This window comes from Mus musculus, chromosome 3 (genome assembly GCF_000001635.26).
Source record: "Mus musculus strain C57BL/6J chromosome 3, GRCm38.p6 C57BL/6J".
Classification (NCBI taxonomy): Eukaryota; Metazoa; Chordata; class Mammalia; order Rodentia; family Muridae; genus Mus; species Mus musculus.
The window spans coordinates 86,003,538-86,020,610 of NC_000069.6; the positions used below are offsets into that span (position 1 = coordinate 86,003,538).

General features: G+C 42.7%; 1 protein-coding gene across 7 annotated transcripts in view; it reads left to right on the forward strand.

Moving 5' to 3' along the window:
- Positions 1-17,073, forward strand: part of Sh3d19 (SH3 domain protein D19) — a 159,722-nt gene that overhangs the window by 32,733 nt on the left and 109,916 nt on the right. Inside the window, exon 1 of one of the 7 annotated variants that reach the window (XM_011240135.3) lies at positions 8,052-8,307. The exons of the other annotated variants lie outside the window; for them this stretch is intronic. Within the exon in view, the coding sequence (XP_011238437.1) occupies positions 8,178-8,307 (130 nt within the window). The 5' untranslated portion in view covers positions 8,052-8,177. Of the gene's footprint in view, positions 1-8,051; positions 8,308-17,073 lie in introns of those variants that run through there. 7 annotated transcript variants of the gene reach the window in all.

The window sequence follows — 17,073 nt, forward strand, 5'->3', positions numbered from 1 at the left end:
TTAATCACAATCACCTTTGTGGTTATTTCAAATAATTTCTGGTTTTCACAGACAGTTTTAACCGTGAATGTGGCTTTTTAAAAGGTCAGGGAGCTGGGGATAGCTGCATAGCCGAGTGTTTACTTCACATATGAAGGGCCCCGGGTTCTACCCCAAGCACTGTAAAAAGAAAAGAAACGTCAGATCTTCCTTTGACATTTGCCCCTGACTGGAGAACAGGTTGCTTCTGCCTTGGTTTGCGTCGATCCTTGGGCTCTGGCCAGGTCTTTGATTTGTCAGGAGTAAAGGTTTGAGCAGACACTCTTGGTCCCATGATTATCCCAGGGTCTGGGCTTCTGCCATCACAGTACAGATGTGACGTTCTAACGGACTTCTTTGATAATTTCGTTAGTTAGGTTGCTCACAGATTCTCTTTTCTCTGTTGTTAAAATGTTTTATAAAAATGTATTTTGATACTGCGGTCTGTTAAGTTTTGTTGGAAGCAAACTCTATGGGATGTAACAAGGGCACTGGCTTCTTATTCTGAAAATTGGAGGGTAAAAAAGAGTTGACCTGCTTCTCTCATACAAATTATAGTTGTAGAAACCAATTAGGCTCAGCCCGTGTGGGGCAGAGTCTGCCTAATAAATGTGTTTGGACTAGTAAAAAATTTAAAAAATTAGAAAGTCACTACTTACAGCCCATCATGAAAATTGATTAGGAGAGTGGTCTACAGTAGTTTAGTTGAAAAGTGGATGCAGATCTTAGGCTGACACCTTTGAGCCCTCTGATCAACTGTGGCATGGCTAGAAAGTGGGACAAGGCAGACGTGTGCCTCTTGATGTCGCGAATATGAAGCACACAGTACCTCCTGTGCAGCATTCTTGTCGGAGAAAGAGACCTGAGCTCTAAAGCTACTTCCAATTGCCAAAAATACCCGGGATGAAAGTACCAGTTAAATGACAACACAAGGAAGTAAATAGGCAGAGGTGGAATGTGGGGCATTTTCTAATGCCGCTAACCTCGTTTTTGTAGTAAGCCAACCCCGAGAGGGGAAAGGGGGAGAGACACTGCTCTGGGTCATCATTCACTTTAAAGAGGGATGTAAGTGTGTTCTCCCTGTTTGGATCCCAACTTAACAAATCAGCTCTAATAAGTCCTTTTTCTCTAAGGAAGGAAATTTGATAGAGCCATGTATTGGATGGGTGACGTTAATCCTGGTAGGTGTGACAATGACCTTGGGTTATATAAGGAAATATATATTTTCAAAGAGAGAATCAGGAACCCATGATCCCTTTGTAAGTCTGAGCTAAATTCTTTTTGTCATTTTGGAGAATGCTCCGGTGGTTTTTAGTCCACAGCCCTGTTGTTTTGCACAGTGGCCTTGAACAAATCACCTTTATCCAATGGCCTCTCTCCGGTCTCCTGCTGGGCCATGGCGGGAATCAACTGATGTTCACAAAGATCCTTTATAAATGTGAGCTGCCACGTGGTTGCTGGGAACCGAACTCAGGACCCCTGGAAGAGCACTCAGTGTCCTTACCCAGCGCCCCTACCCCTGATCCTTGATAAATGTGGCGTTGAAGATGCATTGTCCCTTCATCGTCGCATTCTGTAGCGACTCTACTTTTCCTCTACAGACATTTTAGTTTCAGCTCACCAATCGAGAAACACTCTGAGCCTGTCCTTTTACTGTTCCCTGGATTGTTCTAAACTAAGGAAGCAGCAAGGCTTCGGGAGTAGAGAGTGTCCGTCTTATGTCACCACATGGATTCTCTCTGAGCTCTCCACTGCCGCTGCTGCTGCTGTTGCCGCCTCCGGTGTTGGATTCTCTGTCCCAGGCCTTGCAATTAAGGTGCTTTTCAACTGCTTCTACTGTACACGAAAGCTATTGGTTTGGGAAATGCCAATATGGAGGGAGTATTGATAGGTTTGTTACTTGTGGGGCTGTGGACAGGTAACTACCTCCTTACCTTTGCAAAATGGGAATAAATAGTCCACCATAAGATCTTCATAAGAATTAAATGTATTAGTACAGCGCTAGCATTGAGCTTGGAGTTCACCTATTAAAGCAGCCTGATAAATGGCAGCTGCTGTTCTTGTTTTCATTCTCAGCAAAGACTACCTTGGTGACAACCTAGATTTGTGCCAGTGGATACTGTAGGCTAGGATGTCCCAACCTTGGTATTGGTGACCTTAAGGATCAGGTGATTCTTGGTTGTGGGGAAGCTGCCTTGTTAATTGTAGGATATTAAGGAGCGTTCCTAGTCTGCCAGATGGATGGTGTTACCTACTATTAGTTGGGATATGTCTGCAGACATTGTCAAATGGCCCTGGGGTCAAAGTCATTAGGTTGTTGAGAACCCTGTTATATAGAGTAAGGATGTCATGTTAGGAATTTTATTATATCATCATTATCGCCATCATCACCATCATTATCATTAGTTTTGGATTTCCTCAACAGGGTTTCTCTGCAGCACTGGCTATCCTAGATCAGGCTAGCTTCAAACTCAGAGATCTGTCTGCCTCTGCCTCCCAAATGCTGGTTTTAAAGGTGTGTGCCACCACTGTCCTGCTCTTTAGGAATTAATTTTTATCATGAGTATCCTGAAGATAAAAGGAGCTAAATGAACTTGCACATTAGATAACTTTTTATCTGTATTTCTACCTCTTACCTAATTCAGCCCACTAAATCAGTTTTGTGTAGGAAATGAGCAAGCCCCACATAAAACCATCCCTTATAGAAGAGCAGACTTTGGCATTGGCCATTTTTGATGCCCTCAGCACCAGATACCTATGACTCTACTGGAAGATCCGATCTGAGGCTGGCAAGATGGCTTAGCTGGTGAAAAGCTTGCCATGAAATCCTGTCACACAAGTTCGATCCCTGGAACCTACATTAAAGAAGGCTGACTCCCAAAAGTTGTCCTCTGGCCTTCACGCAGTTGCTGTGGTACATGCTCACACAAGCGTACACTCAGTATACACTATCACCACCACCACCGCCAATAATAATAATAATAATAATGAAAAACACAAATTTAAAGGGCCCAATCATATCTTAGTTCTTGAACCTGGATAAGAACATTTTAGTCAAGCCTTAATTTCAGTACACTAAGTCATAGAATATATATATATATATCTGTTATATCAAGCTCACACCCTGGACCCCTGGACATCTGGACAGCCCTCTCTTTTCCCTGGCTCTTTATTTTCTTAGCTGGTCTGTAGGTATCCCTTGACTGAGATTGACCCTGTCCGAGTTCTGCCCTGCTTGCCTTCTTGTAGGGATTTGTATACCTATGATATATAAGGTATATATTCTATATCTTACTAAAGAGAAAATACTCCTCCTTGACAATTTTTGGTTCTACTCATACTAAATAATTCTTCATGATTTTAACAGCTGGGTTTCTATAGTGTATAGGTCTCATTTTGTTCATTTAAAAACTAGATTGAAGCTAGGCAAAAACAGGAATTACAAGTTGGAAGCAGGATCAGGAATTCAAGGTCATCTTTAGCAACATAGAAAGTTTGGGTGTAACCTATGGGTTACATATGAGTCCCTTTCACAAACAAACAAACAAACAAATGAAAACACCAAAAAAAAAAAAAAGTAAAATACCCCTCATCAACTGGCCTGGACACTTCCCGTTTGTTAGAACTGTTAGAAGGTTAAAAGGACTTGGACATTTGTTTCTCCTCCCAAGCTGTTCATACCGGCTCCAAAGGAGAACTAAACAACTACAAAGGGAGACTTTGACTCCAATAAGATGCACGATAGCTGGGGAAGGAAGAGCCCTGGACACAGCTTCTCAACAGTGGATGAACGTCACTTCTGACGGAGAGTCAGGCAGTTTAGGATAAACACGTTAACATGATCTCAGTTGTTTTGTGATGCTGTTCTCATTTGTACATGTTCGCTGGTAAGACTGAATTAGGTGATATTGGAAGTGAACAATGTAGTATCTAATACCGAGGAATCACAAGGCAAATGCAAGTTTGTGCCATAGTTGGGAGATGAGATAACAATGCCACATCACCTACAGAATCCACTGAAGCAGGTCTTCACACACACACACACACACACACACACACACACACACACACACACATACACACACACACACACGACTTGTCTTGACTCAGCTCAGTCTTGGTTCTAGGCTTTATCTTTTTAGCTTCTGGAATTCAAGGCTTGTCAGAGCACTCACAAAAGATCCAGTTTATCGCATTCAAGATCTCTATAGAAACTAGACTCACCATTTACAAGAGGAGTTACTTATTTCTCCATTATTAAGAACTTTTATTTTTCCCAACCAGGCACCTCCTTCTTGCTTATGTGTAGGGAAGTCACATGAGACGGTAGGTGTGGTTTGAAGAGCCCAAAAGAGAGCAAGTGGTGGTGGCCTTTAATGGACTGGGGTGAAACATTCTTACAAACTGCTCTTACTAACAAAAACTGTCTTAAATTCTTCTCAACCGTAATCTTAATGATGGTTCTTAAATGCTTTAACCTCCCTTCTAGCCCATGACCCACCAGACATAGTGGAAAAGAAAGGTTATTAGGATACGGGGTAAATGGGCCTGTTTAGAAATAGTTCCTCAGAGCAAATCCCATCTGTGTTGTCAGGAAATCAGCATTTCAGTTCACAGGAGTCAGCAGCAGCAGCCTGATCCACTCCCAAACACTTCATGAATATACCAGCAGTCCAGGTTGGTAGAGTCGGGGCAGCAAGGACGAACCAATTGGCAGCTGTGGCACTAAGTAGTAGAGTCAGCAGGAGGAACCAGGACCACCAGGGATGCCAGGAGAAGTTCTCAGCTGTCCCTCTCTCAGCAAAGACTTAGACCAAGAAGCTAGCTTTGCAAGCAAGTCACGCCTCTCTCATAGACCATTGAGTCCTATTTATACACTCCAGACATCACATAGCCTCCATAGGTCTTGCCCCACCACAAGTCTTGCTTCAGTGTGTGAGTTTATCTTAGCAAAACACGTGAGTGCGTGTCAACTGACATCGCTGCTGATTTGCTGGAGTTCGAGGAAGCGGCAGGAACCTGCCAGCATAGCACCAGAAGTTTTTGGGTGCATTTCTCTCTATGGAGTCACAACAAATGGAGCTCAGCTACAAAATGTAAGGCAGACCAATAAATGTGTGATGTTAGCAAAGAATCCTTCATCACTCTTCCTTTCATGTTTGCTTTAGCAAAACAGGGGGAGGGGAGAAGGTGTCTGCTTCAGGAGAACACTCCTTCATGTGACTGCCCTAGCAAAAAACCATCCATTACAACTGACTTTCCAAAGAACCCATAAGTTTCCACTTCATAAGATCACTTCTCCAGACACTGCATATTTTTGTAAGAAAATACAATGCAAGGAGCTGAAGGGGTTTGCCACCCCATAGGAAGAAAAACAAAAAACAAAAAACAACCAGCCAGAGCTCTCAGTGCTCCCAGGAACCAAGCCACCAACCAAAGAGTACACATGGAGGGACCCATGGCCCCAGCTGGATATATAGTAGATGATGGCCTTATCAGGCATGAATGGGAGGAGAGGCCCTTGGTCCTGTGAAGGATCAATGCCCCCAGTGTAGGGAAATGCCAGGGTGGGGAGATGGGAGTGGGTAGGTGGGTGGGTGGGGAGCAGCCTCATAGAAGCAGGGGGAGGGGAGAAGTGTAAATAAATAAAATATTCAATAAAAAGAAAAAAAAAGAAAATCCTGAGTTTAGACGCAGGATACCTTCCCTCAGAAGCCAAAGGTCTGATAAACACATAGTTAACTGACTTCTGTCTTAGAGTCCAAGTTAACTACCTCTGGTTTTTCCCTCATCAGTGTTTGATATTGTGAACAAGAATTAATTTTTCTTACAAATGATCTTATTCCAAGTATGTTGACTTGAAATTTTTCTCAAGTTTATTCCTATAATACATGAGGAATATGTTTACAGGAATCTTGGTTTTCTTTTAGATTTAACTGTCATGTATTATATTTAAGTTTTGGGTTTTTAAAAGGTTGCAGGACTGGTGGTTGTAGTTTAATAGTAGAACAGTTGTCTGGCATGCATGCGTGTGTGTGTGTGTGTGTGTGTGTGTGTGTGTGTGTGTGTGTGTTAGCATAGGAGAAGAGAGAAATCTAGGGTACAAGAATATGATGAGCTAGGCTGTGATCACAGCTCTTGTTCTCCTGTTTCTGACAGAGTCAACAGTTGACTTCTGATTTTGCTCCATCAATTACATCCATTAAAAAGCAAACTTAGGCCCTAAGGTAAAAGTTCCTTTGTAAAGTACCTTTCAACTGATTTATGATTCTATAGCAATCTTTTATCTACTTGTGTTTTTTTTGTTTTGTTTTGTTTTGTTTTTTGTTTTTTGATTTGGTTTCGTTTGGTTTTGACTCTAACATCTAGACACATGTCTTCTTTCACTTCTTCCTATCATTTTAAGCTTTATGCATATTCAGCATCTTTTTCTAATACTTAAGCATCCTCCAATGTCAAGTATTGCTTGGTAATAATGTCATCTAAAGAGAATTCTTCCCAGATCTTATTGACACAGACAGTGTCATTTTGAGAATAAATTATAATCATTCTTTGAGTCTTGATTATAATTTGTATAATTTTACATTTGGGATTTTTTTTCAAAGTTCTTAGCATTTCTTGTGTTTGGAAAACTTTTTAAAAATAATTTTCTGTTATTTTCTTGATTTATGAATATGGGATTTTATCTGCTGTATGTGTGTGCCCACAGACGCCAAAAGAGGGCATTAGATCCCTTGGACTGGGGCTACAGACAGTTGTGAGCCATCATGTGGGTATTGGAATAGAACCTGGGTCCTTTGGAAGAGCAGTCAGTGCTTTAATTGCTGAGCCATCTCTCCAGCCCTGAACGCTCTTATAATGGTCCCAGTTTTGTTCCCTTACCAGTACAGAAAGCTATGACTTTAAATACTGCCCCCCCTTTGTTATTTAATGAAATCTGGGATTTGATTTGCTGTTGTTCATTCTACTTCATGCCAGAACTCCTTCCAATAACTATGTTTTACTCTTATCTGTCATGTGATATATCGTTGTTTTAGTATTTTATGGAAGAAAAAAAAAGGATTTAGCCCTGGCTAGTGTGTATCCCATGCTTTTAACCATTTATCTTTTATATGCCAGAGCTTAGGAGAAGAACAGTAAGGCAGCCTTGCATTTGTTATATGAAAGGTGTTTTCAGATGCTCTCTCTCTAACTTTAAGAAAACCTTCCCAAACAGCTCCCCAGGGAGCGTGACTTCCTGTGGGTGGGGCTAATGAGAGACTCCAGGAATTCTCTGCATTCTTCTGTGTGATCCTTGAGCACTTCTTTTCCTACTGAGTGTAGAAAGGGGTGGGGCCAGGTGGTTTCAGGATTCCTTTCAGCCTTAAAGTTCTGTCTTTTTTGCAAGCTCTGCTCCCGTTTCATCAAGAGAGTGAGTGTGAGAACTGTTAGAGTTCTTGTTTTTGATCGACAGAATGGCACTGGCAACCTTGACTTTTGGAGCCATCATGATAACGTGTCCCTTAGCTTCTAAATGAGAAAAGAGTCCAGCCTTTAAGTGTCCTCCCTGTGGTGATTTGAATGAGAATGGCCCTCAGTGGCTCATATATCTGGGTTCTTAGTCCCCAGTTGGTGGACTGGTTGGGAAGGACCAGGAGGTGTTGCCTTTTGGAGGAAGTGTGCCACTGGGGTTGGGGTTTGGGGTTTGAAAGGCCCATGCCATTGCTATTCAGCTCTTTCTGCCTTGTGCTTCCAGAGGAGGATGTAAGCTTCTCTCCAGTTCTAGCTCCAGCACCATGCCTGCCTGCCTGTCTGCCTGCTGGCACACCCTTCGCCATAATGGTCATGGACCCTTTGAAACTCTAAGCCTCCAAGAAACTCTTCTAATAGTTGCCTTGGTCATGGTGTCTCTTCACAGCAATAAAGAAGTAACCAGGTCACTTCAATCTTTGCCTCTTGAGTGTCACACCTTGTTGACTCATTCCTGGAGAATACAGTAGGACGTAATGAGATGAATGACGTGAAAGTAGGCTATAAAAAGACCCAGGCTCTTGCTTTCACTCTCTCTAAGGTCACTCCCTCCTGGGAAGCCATTTTCACCAGGCCGTTCTGCAGAGGGCTTCCTGAGAGTGGGTGGATAAGGAATGACAAGCAAGCTGAGGTCTGCTGCAGGTACATGAATGAGCTCAGATACGAATGTGGGATGTGGTCCAGACAGCAGCAGTTCACGGGAGACGCTGAGCCGTTACTCCCCAGCCCAGCCCTTCCTGGTCACTGACCCACAGAAAGCAACTAAGGTTTGTTTGTTTGGTAAGTATAGAGGTGGTTTGTTGTAGATGGCTAATGCAGCCTGTGGGCTCCTTCAGCCTCACCCAATTTCCCTGGAACCACTTGGTCTCTTACATTTTTCCCTTTTCTTCAGAATCGAGTCTAAGGCTTACAATGGCTGATTTTCTTCTTGACTTCCAGCCAAAAGCAGGGCAACCTCTGGACCCCAGCTTCTTTTCCTACTGAGTGTGGAAAGGGGTGGGGCCAGGTGGCTTCAGGATTCCTTTCAGCCTTAAAGTTCTGTCTTCTTTGCAAGCTCTGCTCCCGTTTCAAGAGAGTGAGTGTGAGAACTGTTAGAGTTGCCCAGTTTTTGATCGACAGAGTGTAGTTGTACAGCCTTGCAGGGTTATGCTATGTTGTGGTACACTTACTGTGTATTGATAAGCTTAAGCCACTGGGTTATCCATCACCCCAAGTGTTCACTCTGGCAGTTGGCTCTCCAGACAGGCTGAAAAAAACAAACAGGTCAGACTTACAGGCCAGCCAAACTGTGTCTGTCTTGCTAGACTCCACGATTCTCAGATTCTAAAATTTGCCTTTTCGCCTTCATTTGCAATTGCTCTTTCATCCTGGCCATAGTGACCTCACCAGTTAAGGTAGCCCCAAGAAAAATCAGAGGGAGAAACTTAACAGAGGAACCCAGAAAGTGGGGGGCAGCAGAAAGCTCTGTGGACGAGATGGCTGACTTCTCAATACAAAAGTTATAAAACTGATGTTTGTGTATACTGGGGGCTCACTGGTTCAGGTATTGTATACTAGAGGCTCACTGGTTCAGATATTGTATACTGGAGGATCATTGGTTCAGATATTGTATACTGGAGGCTCACTGGTTCAGATATTGTATACTGGAGGCTTTCTGTTTGGGATATAGTTTGATCCCCAGCTCACCACTCATTCCAGGACCCCAAATCTTTCAACTTGACCCTTGAAGGAGCTTCCCCTGCTTATCCAGGGAAGATGGGAAAGTTGGACTGGAGGGGTAGGGGCAAAGGGAAGCAAATGAACCTTTTCATGAGTCAGCTAAGATTTGTGGAGTTAGACCTGTCTGAAACCTCCTGGATTCTCCAGGGGCTCTGAGGATAGGTGCAGCATGGAAGAAGTACACTGGAGAAGGTTTCCTTGTGATATACCGTCCATGTCCATGTCCCCACCCAAGCCCCAACCAGCACTTGGAGCAAGCAGATCAGGGCTTAACTCAATTCTGAGCACCACATTTTCACCTTGACAGTAGTCCCTAAATGTCTGCAAATCTGTGAGACACTCTTAGCCCCTTTAGCATTTATGCTGGCTTTAAAAATGCAGGGCCCCAAAGAGTCAGAGCTGTGTTAAAGACTGAGAAGGCAACTTCAGCAGTAAATACAAATTTTAGCAAGTGATTTTTGACAGGTAGCACTGATTTAAAGTATTTTGCTCTCCTCATGACATATTGGCGCACGCCTTTAGTCCCAGCACTTGAGAGGCAGAGACAGGTAGATTCCTTGAGTTTGAGGCCAGCTTGGTCAACAAAGTGAATTCTAGGACATCCAGGGTTGTTACAAAGAGAAACCCTGTCTTGAAAAACAAACAAACCAAAAAAGTATTTCGCCCCATGGTAGGCAGGATCCTGATTTATGGTTTTTGAAATCGTCTACAGACTGAGCACCTGGATGTGAATAAGAATCGTTGCTCCGTTCTGATGGCACGGAGACGTCTTAGGATTCAGGAAGCAGTAATATGGAGTGATTGTTACATCTGGAACATAGGTTTTCTTGTTTGTTTTTTAAGATTTATTTATTACTATACATAAGTACACTGTAGCTGTCTTCAAACACACCAGAAGAGGGCGTCAGATCTCATTATGGGTGGTTGTGAGCCACCATGTGGTTGCTGGGATTTGAACTCATGACCTTCTGAAGAGCAGTCAGTGCTCTTACCGGCTGAGCCATCTCACCAGCCCTGGAACATAGTTTTATATTATTTAAAATTTGGACTATAGTTCTATTCTTACATAGAAGTAAAGGGTAGATTTAGTGTGGTAAGAAGAAGTGAGACTGGGAACACAGAAACGAGGCTCTTGGGCCGGTGTGCTTACCTTACCCGCCTACCCATGCGTTCTCCACCCAGGTACACATTGGCATATTACCAATTACTTCTCAGATTAACCACCGCTGTCCTCCCTTCAGCGGTCGCCCTGACCCTTGTGCTTCTGAGGCCATAGCTAAATAAGAACAGAAGCCAGTATAAATAATCAGGGAGATAATAGCAGGACGACTGTGAAGGAGCACAGGGAAGAGAGGATTTGAGGGCTGGGCGATTGCTCTGGGATGAAAGCACTTGCCAGGCAAGCATGAGGATATGAGTTCGGTAGAGCCAAGGTAGGTGTGACTGCCTAGGGCTTGGGGCTCACCTGAAGTCCCCGGGAGAAGTAACAGCAGGTCCACAGCGCCTACAGAATCCACACTCCATCCTCAGGAACATAGATGGAGCAGCAAGGAGAAGGAGCAAGACAGCTCTCCTAGTGGAGTCCTTCACTTCCACCCCACCATCTTCACCTCAGCCCGGCTGTGAAAGGAGTGGACTGAGAGACTACTGCAGGCTCAGGCAGTGGAGCCTCAGCGGCTATTTGGAGAGTTTCTGCTTCCTCTGGGGAGATAGGGGTAGAGCAAGGCAGGTGGGCAATAGAAGAAGCAGGACCTACTTAATGGGTAGTGGCTGCAGTGTGGGACAAGTCTAGACACAGACCTTCTGCCTTCTCTGCTACATGCCAGGAACATACCCCAGTCTCTCATCTGATTCCTCCCTAAGAGTAGGAAACTTAGACCAAACCCTAAACTGGAATCAAAAAAGTCTAAGAGGACTGGCTGTACCAGGTCCTGGGCCTGGAAAACGGTTACCTGCCTATCAGGACAATAGTGAGGGAATTCACCTGCCAGTTAAGTTAGCTAGGCATTGTTAGCTGTTAGATAACCAGGGTTTGCTGCTTTCTCTTTACAGTTTTGCCCTTTTACACTCTGTTCTTTGCAGTCGTTGGTCACCGGGTATTTGTAATCTACAAGGTGTTAGGCTAAATGGAGACCAGGATTTGTAGCACGAATGTAGCTGCAGAGTCGGGTGGGAGAGTCTAGTGAGAAAGGAGAAATAACGCAGAGGTCTTAGTTTATTAAAAACCATAATAGAGAAGGCTATGAAAGGTAAGTGACCACATTGGCATGCATGGCACAGGCTGTCCAGCCTCGTTCCCAGCCCGCCTGCAGGTTGACCCTGAGAACTTTTGAACGTATGAGTTATAACCTGACTGCTGAGCAAGCGCTGGCTATGACTGCTAATATAATGATGCTGGAGCAGTTGAGAGCCCTTTCTGTTTTAGGCCCAGTGCTTGACACAGGAATATATCATGAAAATAATAAAAATGTATGGAGTTCGAAGGCCCATGGTGGGTAAAAGAGGGCTTGTATTTTCCAAGAGTCACTGGTAGCATTGCAATGCTTTAAGGATTTCATTTGAGAACGGGATGTTTCAAGAGGTCAGTGCCTCAAAAGACACGTTTATACCCCATGTGACCTGATGGAAGCAAGTGTGCTGTTCAATCAAGAGACACTGTTTTCTCCTTCGCAGTACAATTCAGCGCATTTGTTACAGTGTTCTAAAAAGCGCATTGATTAACTTAACAAGCAGTTTTGTAGGGATCCCCTCTTTTTTTTAAGGTGGTCTAATACATGCTGATGCCATCATTTTGAATCTTATTTCTGTGAGGCAACAACTAATGTAATTGAAGTGTTCACATTTCTGGTTATAGAATTTGAAACACAAAAATATCTCAGGGAAGATGTCTCTTTTCCCTCCCTGGTGCCCACTAGATTCCCTACCCCAGTGGTTGTCAACCTCTCTAATGCTGCAACCCTTTAATACGGTTCCTTATGTTCTGGTGTCCCCCCCACCCCCACCCCCAAACCATGATATTACTGGGTTTGCTACTTCCTAACTGTAATGTTGCTATTGGTATTCATCATAGTGTAAGTGTTTGTGTTTTCTGATGGTCTTAGGCAACCTGTGTGAAAGGGGTTGTCACCCACAGGTTGAGAACCACTGTCCTGCACTGCCTGGCATGCTGTCCTGAGGAACAGGGCTCCTGTTTCTTCTGTGTGTGAGTCCCCTGGTTGGGGACCGCAGGAAGGCCTGTAGGAAGACAAAAAGTATCAAAGATCTCAAAATAATAAGTAACATCGAGGAGGTAGGTGGGTAAGACCTCAGAATAGAGAGCAAAAATAATCTTGGCCATAGCACCCAGAAGCTAGAATTTAAAAGATATGAATATGTACAATTTATATGGAGATAATTATGAACCCTGGAGAAAAGAAGGTGATTTATAGTCTTTTGTTATTATCAAAGTTGTCCTTTTGGTTTATAAACCAAATAACCCCTCTAACAATAAAGTATTGCACAGAGATTTGAAAGTGATTCTAAGTCATTTAATGTGATCAGTTACGGAAACTCAATGGTGTTTTTATTTGCTCGGTGTTCTCATCACACAGCGGTCTTTCCAGTCTTCATCCCCCTTTTGTGGGTAAGAAAACTGAGGTTGCTGTTGGCCAAGTGTGAGCTTAGTTATCTTATGTGTCAATTAGCAAAGCTTAGTATCGCCCCAGCTTCCTAATATTACAGGTTCACTGTCTAGTAACACATCCTTCCGTGCTACAGAAGGTTCCTAACGAATCATTCGTTCACCGAGCAGTCAGTTCTGGGTTCCTGTGCCAGGTGCCGGGACCTGTTCTGGAGTAGACTTATCATAACAGAAAAGGGCCCCGTCTGGATATTTTATTCTGCCTCCCTTTTGGAGTTTAGAATTTCTTGTGGCTTTCATTTGTTAGATAAACCACAGAAAGAAAGAAAAGAGTAAAGGTGAAGATGCTAGCCTAGTGAAGATTACGTAACTTTGATACCTTTCTCTTAGAGCTTACACATACAAGCTAAAGAATGACCAGCTGAGACAGGAGGTGTACTAATTAAAAGGCTAGCCTTTGCTACAGCATTTAGTTTAAACTGAGATAGCCTTAACTAATTTCTTAATTTAAGAAAATGGTGAGCAGGTCATAGAGGCACATGTCTTTAATCCCTGTATTTGGGAAACTGAGGCAGGAGGATGGTCACAAGTAGCCTGTGCTGTAAAGCTAGACCCTGTGTTAGAAAAAGAGGAGAAGTGGGGAAAGAGGAAGAATTGTGGAAGCCATCATTTTCTTTTGCACATTTGTAAAGGTTGTAGGATCGGAGTAATCCCTGGAAAGTATGGCCTTTAGATCCATCAGAGTGCCTGAGTTTCTGATGACTACACTGGAAATTTCTTTCTTTAATCAGTAACCAGGTTTTCATATCTTTAAACTTTGACCTATTTTTATAAGGAATATGCATGGATCTGAGAGGCAGTAGTATAGATTTAGACTTTTCAAGTTTATTCTCCTTTCTGATGATTATTTTATGAAAATCTTGAATGTATGCTCTCAATCCAGTTAAGTCACATTTTTTTTATTGTGGCTTGAGAACCTTAATTTTTCATAAAAAGAAAAACATTGGAAACAGTGTTCAGCTTTAAACCGGGAGAGTCAAGTGTAATCTTTTTCTTTTATTTAATGGAGAAAATGTTTTTAAATATTATGACTTGCACAGACATCCTGAGTGTGCGCTGAGGATGAAGGTGAGAACTGAGTGACTCGAGTGTGCTGTGCCTCGGGTAGCCGTGTTGTGACTGTTCCTGTCAGCACAGTAATTAACCTGGAGGCTTCAGGATGGAGAGCTGGTGTAAGGACACATCTGTCGGAGCCTCACAACAACCCTGAGTATCCACGTGAGTGTTTCTGAGGTTCACTTTATGCCTTTGAGTGGGAGATGACAGAAAAGCTAACAGATGGCCGACCAGGAGAGTGTGTTGACAAGGGAGAAAGCTAATTTAGTTGCTTTATTTAGTTCCTGAATAAAAAAAACGTTCAAGCCAGTACAAACTCATGGTGAGAAAATCCTGGAGCTATTTTTCCACTGAAGTGTTTTACTTACGTCTTTTGGAGAGGTAAGGGACTGGCAGATAGAAGAGGGGGAGACCAGAAAAGGAAAGAGATAGAGACAGAGACAAACTAGGGACTATCCCAAGATTTGAACCTTTGTCTACGTTTTTTTTAAAAGTGTATGTTCAGCTGGGCGTGGTGGCACACGCCTTTAGTCCCAGCATTGGAGGCAGAGGCAGGCGGATCTCTGAGTTCGAGGCCAGCTTGGTCTACAGAGTGAGTTCCAGGACAGCCAGGGCTACACACAGAGAAACCCTGTCTCAAAAAAAAAAAAAAAAAAAAGAAAAGAAAAAAAAGGGAAAAAAAAGTGTATGTTCTTCGCACTTTGCCAAGAGTTTCTTTCCTGTTGACCTTTGTCATTGGAAGAATTTCTTAATGCTCAAAGCAGTTTTTCCTAGTAATTTTAGATCTAAAAAAAGGCTACTGCCTTGATTCTGCGTGTTTGAACACGTAAAAATATTTTCTCATTAAATCAAGTTTAATCTTCTCCTTGTGTTCCCTGCTGTGTGGGGAGAACTTTGAAGCAAGGATCAGAAATCAGATGACACAAATGCTCCCTAATTAGGGATGTCTCTATTCAGCACTAACCAAAAACATATTGGCCAGTCTCTTAATCAGCCGCACTTATTCCTGAGCACCAAATTCCTGAATACTTTGGGTGAAAATACTTTGTCCACTTCAGAAACAGCTAGACTCATTAGGCAAAATTATAAAGAAGGTGAGCGTTTAAAATCATCTTCCAATTAAAAATGGCTAACAAAGTGGAGGCGAAGTGGCCATTTCTGATGTGCTTCAGAGGCAGGGGTCTTGGTATGACAGTGTGCATGTTGGCCTCCGTTTGCATGCTCCCAAAAGCGCTGTTAGGAACACATGTTTGTGGATGTCACCTTGCTGAATATAGGGAGATGAGAGCAGCCAGTTTTATTTTCCTCTTAGTGATGACTGAACCTAGAACCCCACACATGCTAGGCAAGTATTTTATGATGGAGTCACATACCTTCGAAATTGTATTTTGAGATAAGAGCTCACCATGTTGCTCTTGGTGACCTTGAACTGGCAATCGATTCTTCTGCCTCAACTGGTATTGGAGTGTCATCATTCCTGCTACCAGAAGGCTCTAATGAGCTATCAGAAAATCATACCACTTGTTTATAGCACCAAGTTAATTTTTTAAAAGTAGACATTTTATCTACTATAACCCCACTATATACTATGCATCTACGATTTAATTATCTGCTAATCAGTATAAAACGGACACATATCTGCTCACATACATTAAGACTGTAGAGTTATCTTGAGACAAAGTGGAAGTTTTGAAGGCAGCTGCAGGATTAACTACAGATGGGATTGGTTACTGGTGGTGAGAATGGAGCAGGTTTCAAAGATAAGAAATAGATTGAGACTCCTTATTCTGTTTTCTCAGGTTCTTCTTGCCAGCAAAAAATTCAGAATACTGAGTCAAAGTAAATGACAGAGAGTATGCTTAGTAGGGCAAAGGTACATTTAAGGGATGAGATACATTGCTGGCGTTTATACGTTAGCTTATTCCCTGGGCAAACTTTAATGAAGGGAGAATTATCTTGAGTTATTATTGTTCCAGAATGAGGTTCTCTCCCCTTTCCTGTCCTCATAGGGGATTTGCAGCTATGGCATGATAGGAGCAGGCAACTCTGTAAGATTAATGATGCATAGATGTGGTTGGTCAGCCATGTTGGTCCCAGCTACGTGGTGGCAGTCGTGTCTTTACAGTGAGACTATCACATCCTGCCCTGCTGTAAGGACTCTGTAGTCCCAGCAGCCTCTAGTTACTGTGTAGTTTGCCTCTTGATAAGTCGTCCTGTGACTGACTGGTGTACATCAGTGGGAGAGCTCTACAGTGTCTCCGGTATTGATTACAGTATTGATTACAGTAATGATTGCACAGCTCTGTAAGTTTACCAGAATCACTGACTTGTATCCTTAAAGAGGTAACTTTTATGGCATGTAAAATACTCATCATTCAGCTGTATGGAAAGAAAAATGTGTGACACAGAACTCAGAACATCTAAAGAAGAGGTAATGTTGATTGAAAAGAGAAGTTATTAAAGAGCTTCTCTTTCCTCTCCTCCTTCCTTTTCTACTTCCTTAGAGGCATAAAAACCGTGCTGAGCCTTTGGTTGTTTATTAAAACTTCATTAAGACTAGTACAGTGTGGAATTGGAGAGTGGCTCAGTGGTTAACAGCACATGAACACAGTTAACTGGCTGTGCTTTCAGAGAACCCAGGCTCAGCTCCCACCACCCACATGGCAGCTTGCAACCATCTTCAGTTCTAGAGGATCTGCAGTCGCTAAGTATACACAGAGTACACAGATGTGTGTGCAAGCAAAACACTCTACAAATAAAATAAAATAAATCTTTTTTTTTTTTCCAAAAGAAGAGTGCAATGAAAATCTTCATGGAAATCTCCATTGCCCTTCTATTTCTGGAGATTTTTTTTTTTTGAAACTGAACTTTTGAGGGGGAACAAAAAGCTGTAAACTTTTTAAAATGTCAGATTTTTCTGGTCTAGAAAGATCCATTTCCATTTCTACCATGGCAAGGAAGAATGCCTGTATCTGTGCTATTTGTACCAGCATTAGACATTATTATTTTAAAAAATTGTGTCCTTTTCTATGTATTTAGTTAAATACAGAATAAGATAGAGTAGGCAAGGAGTTCAAGACTTGGGAGAGAGC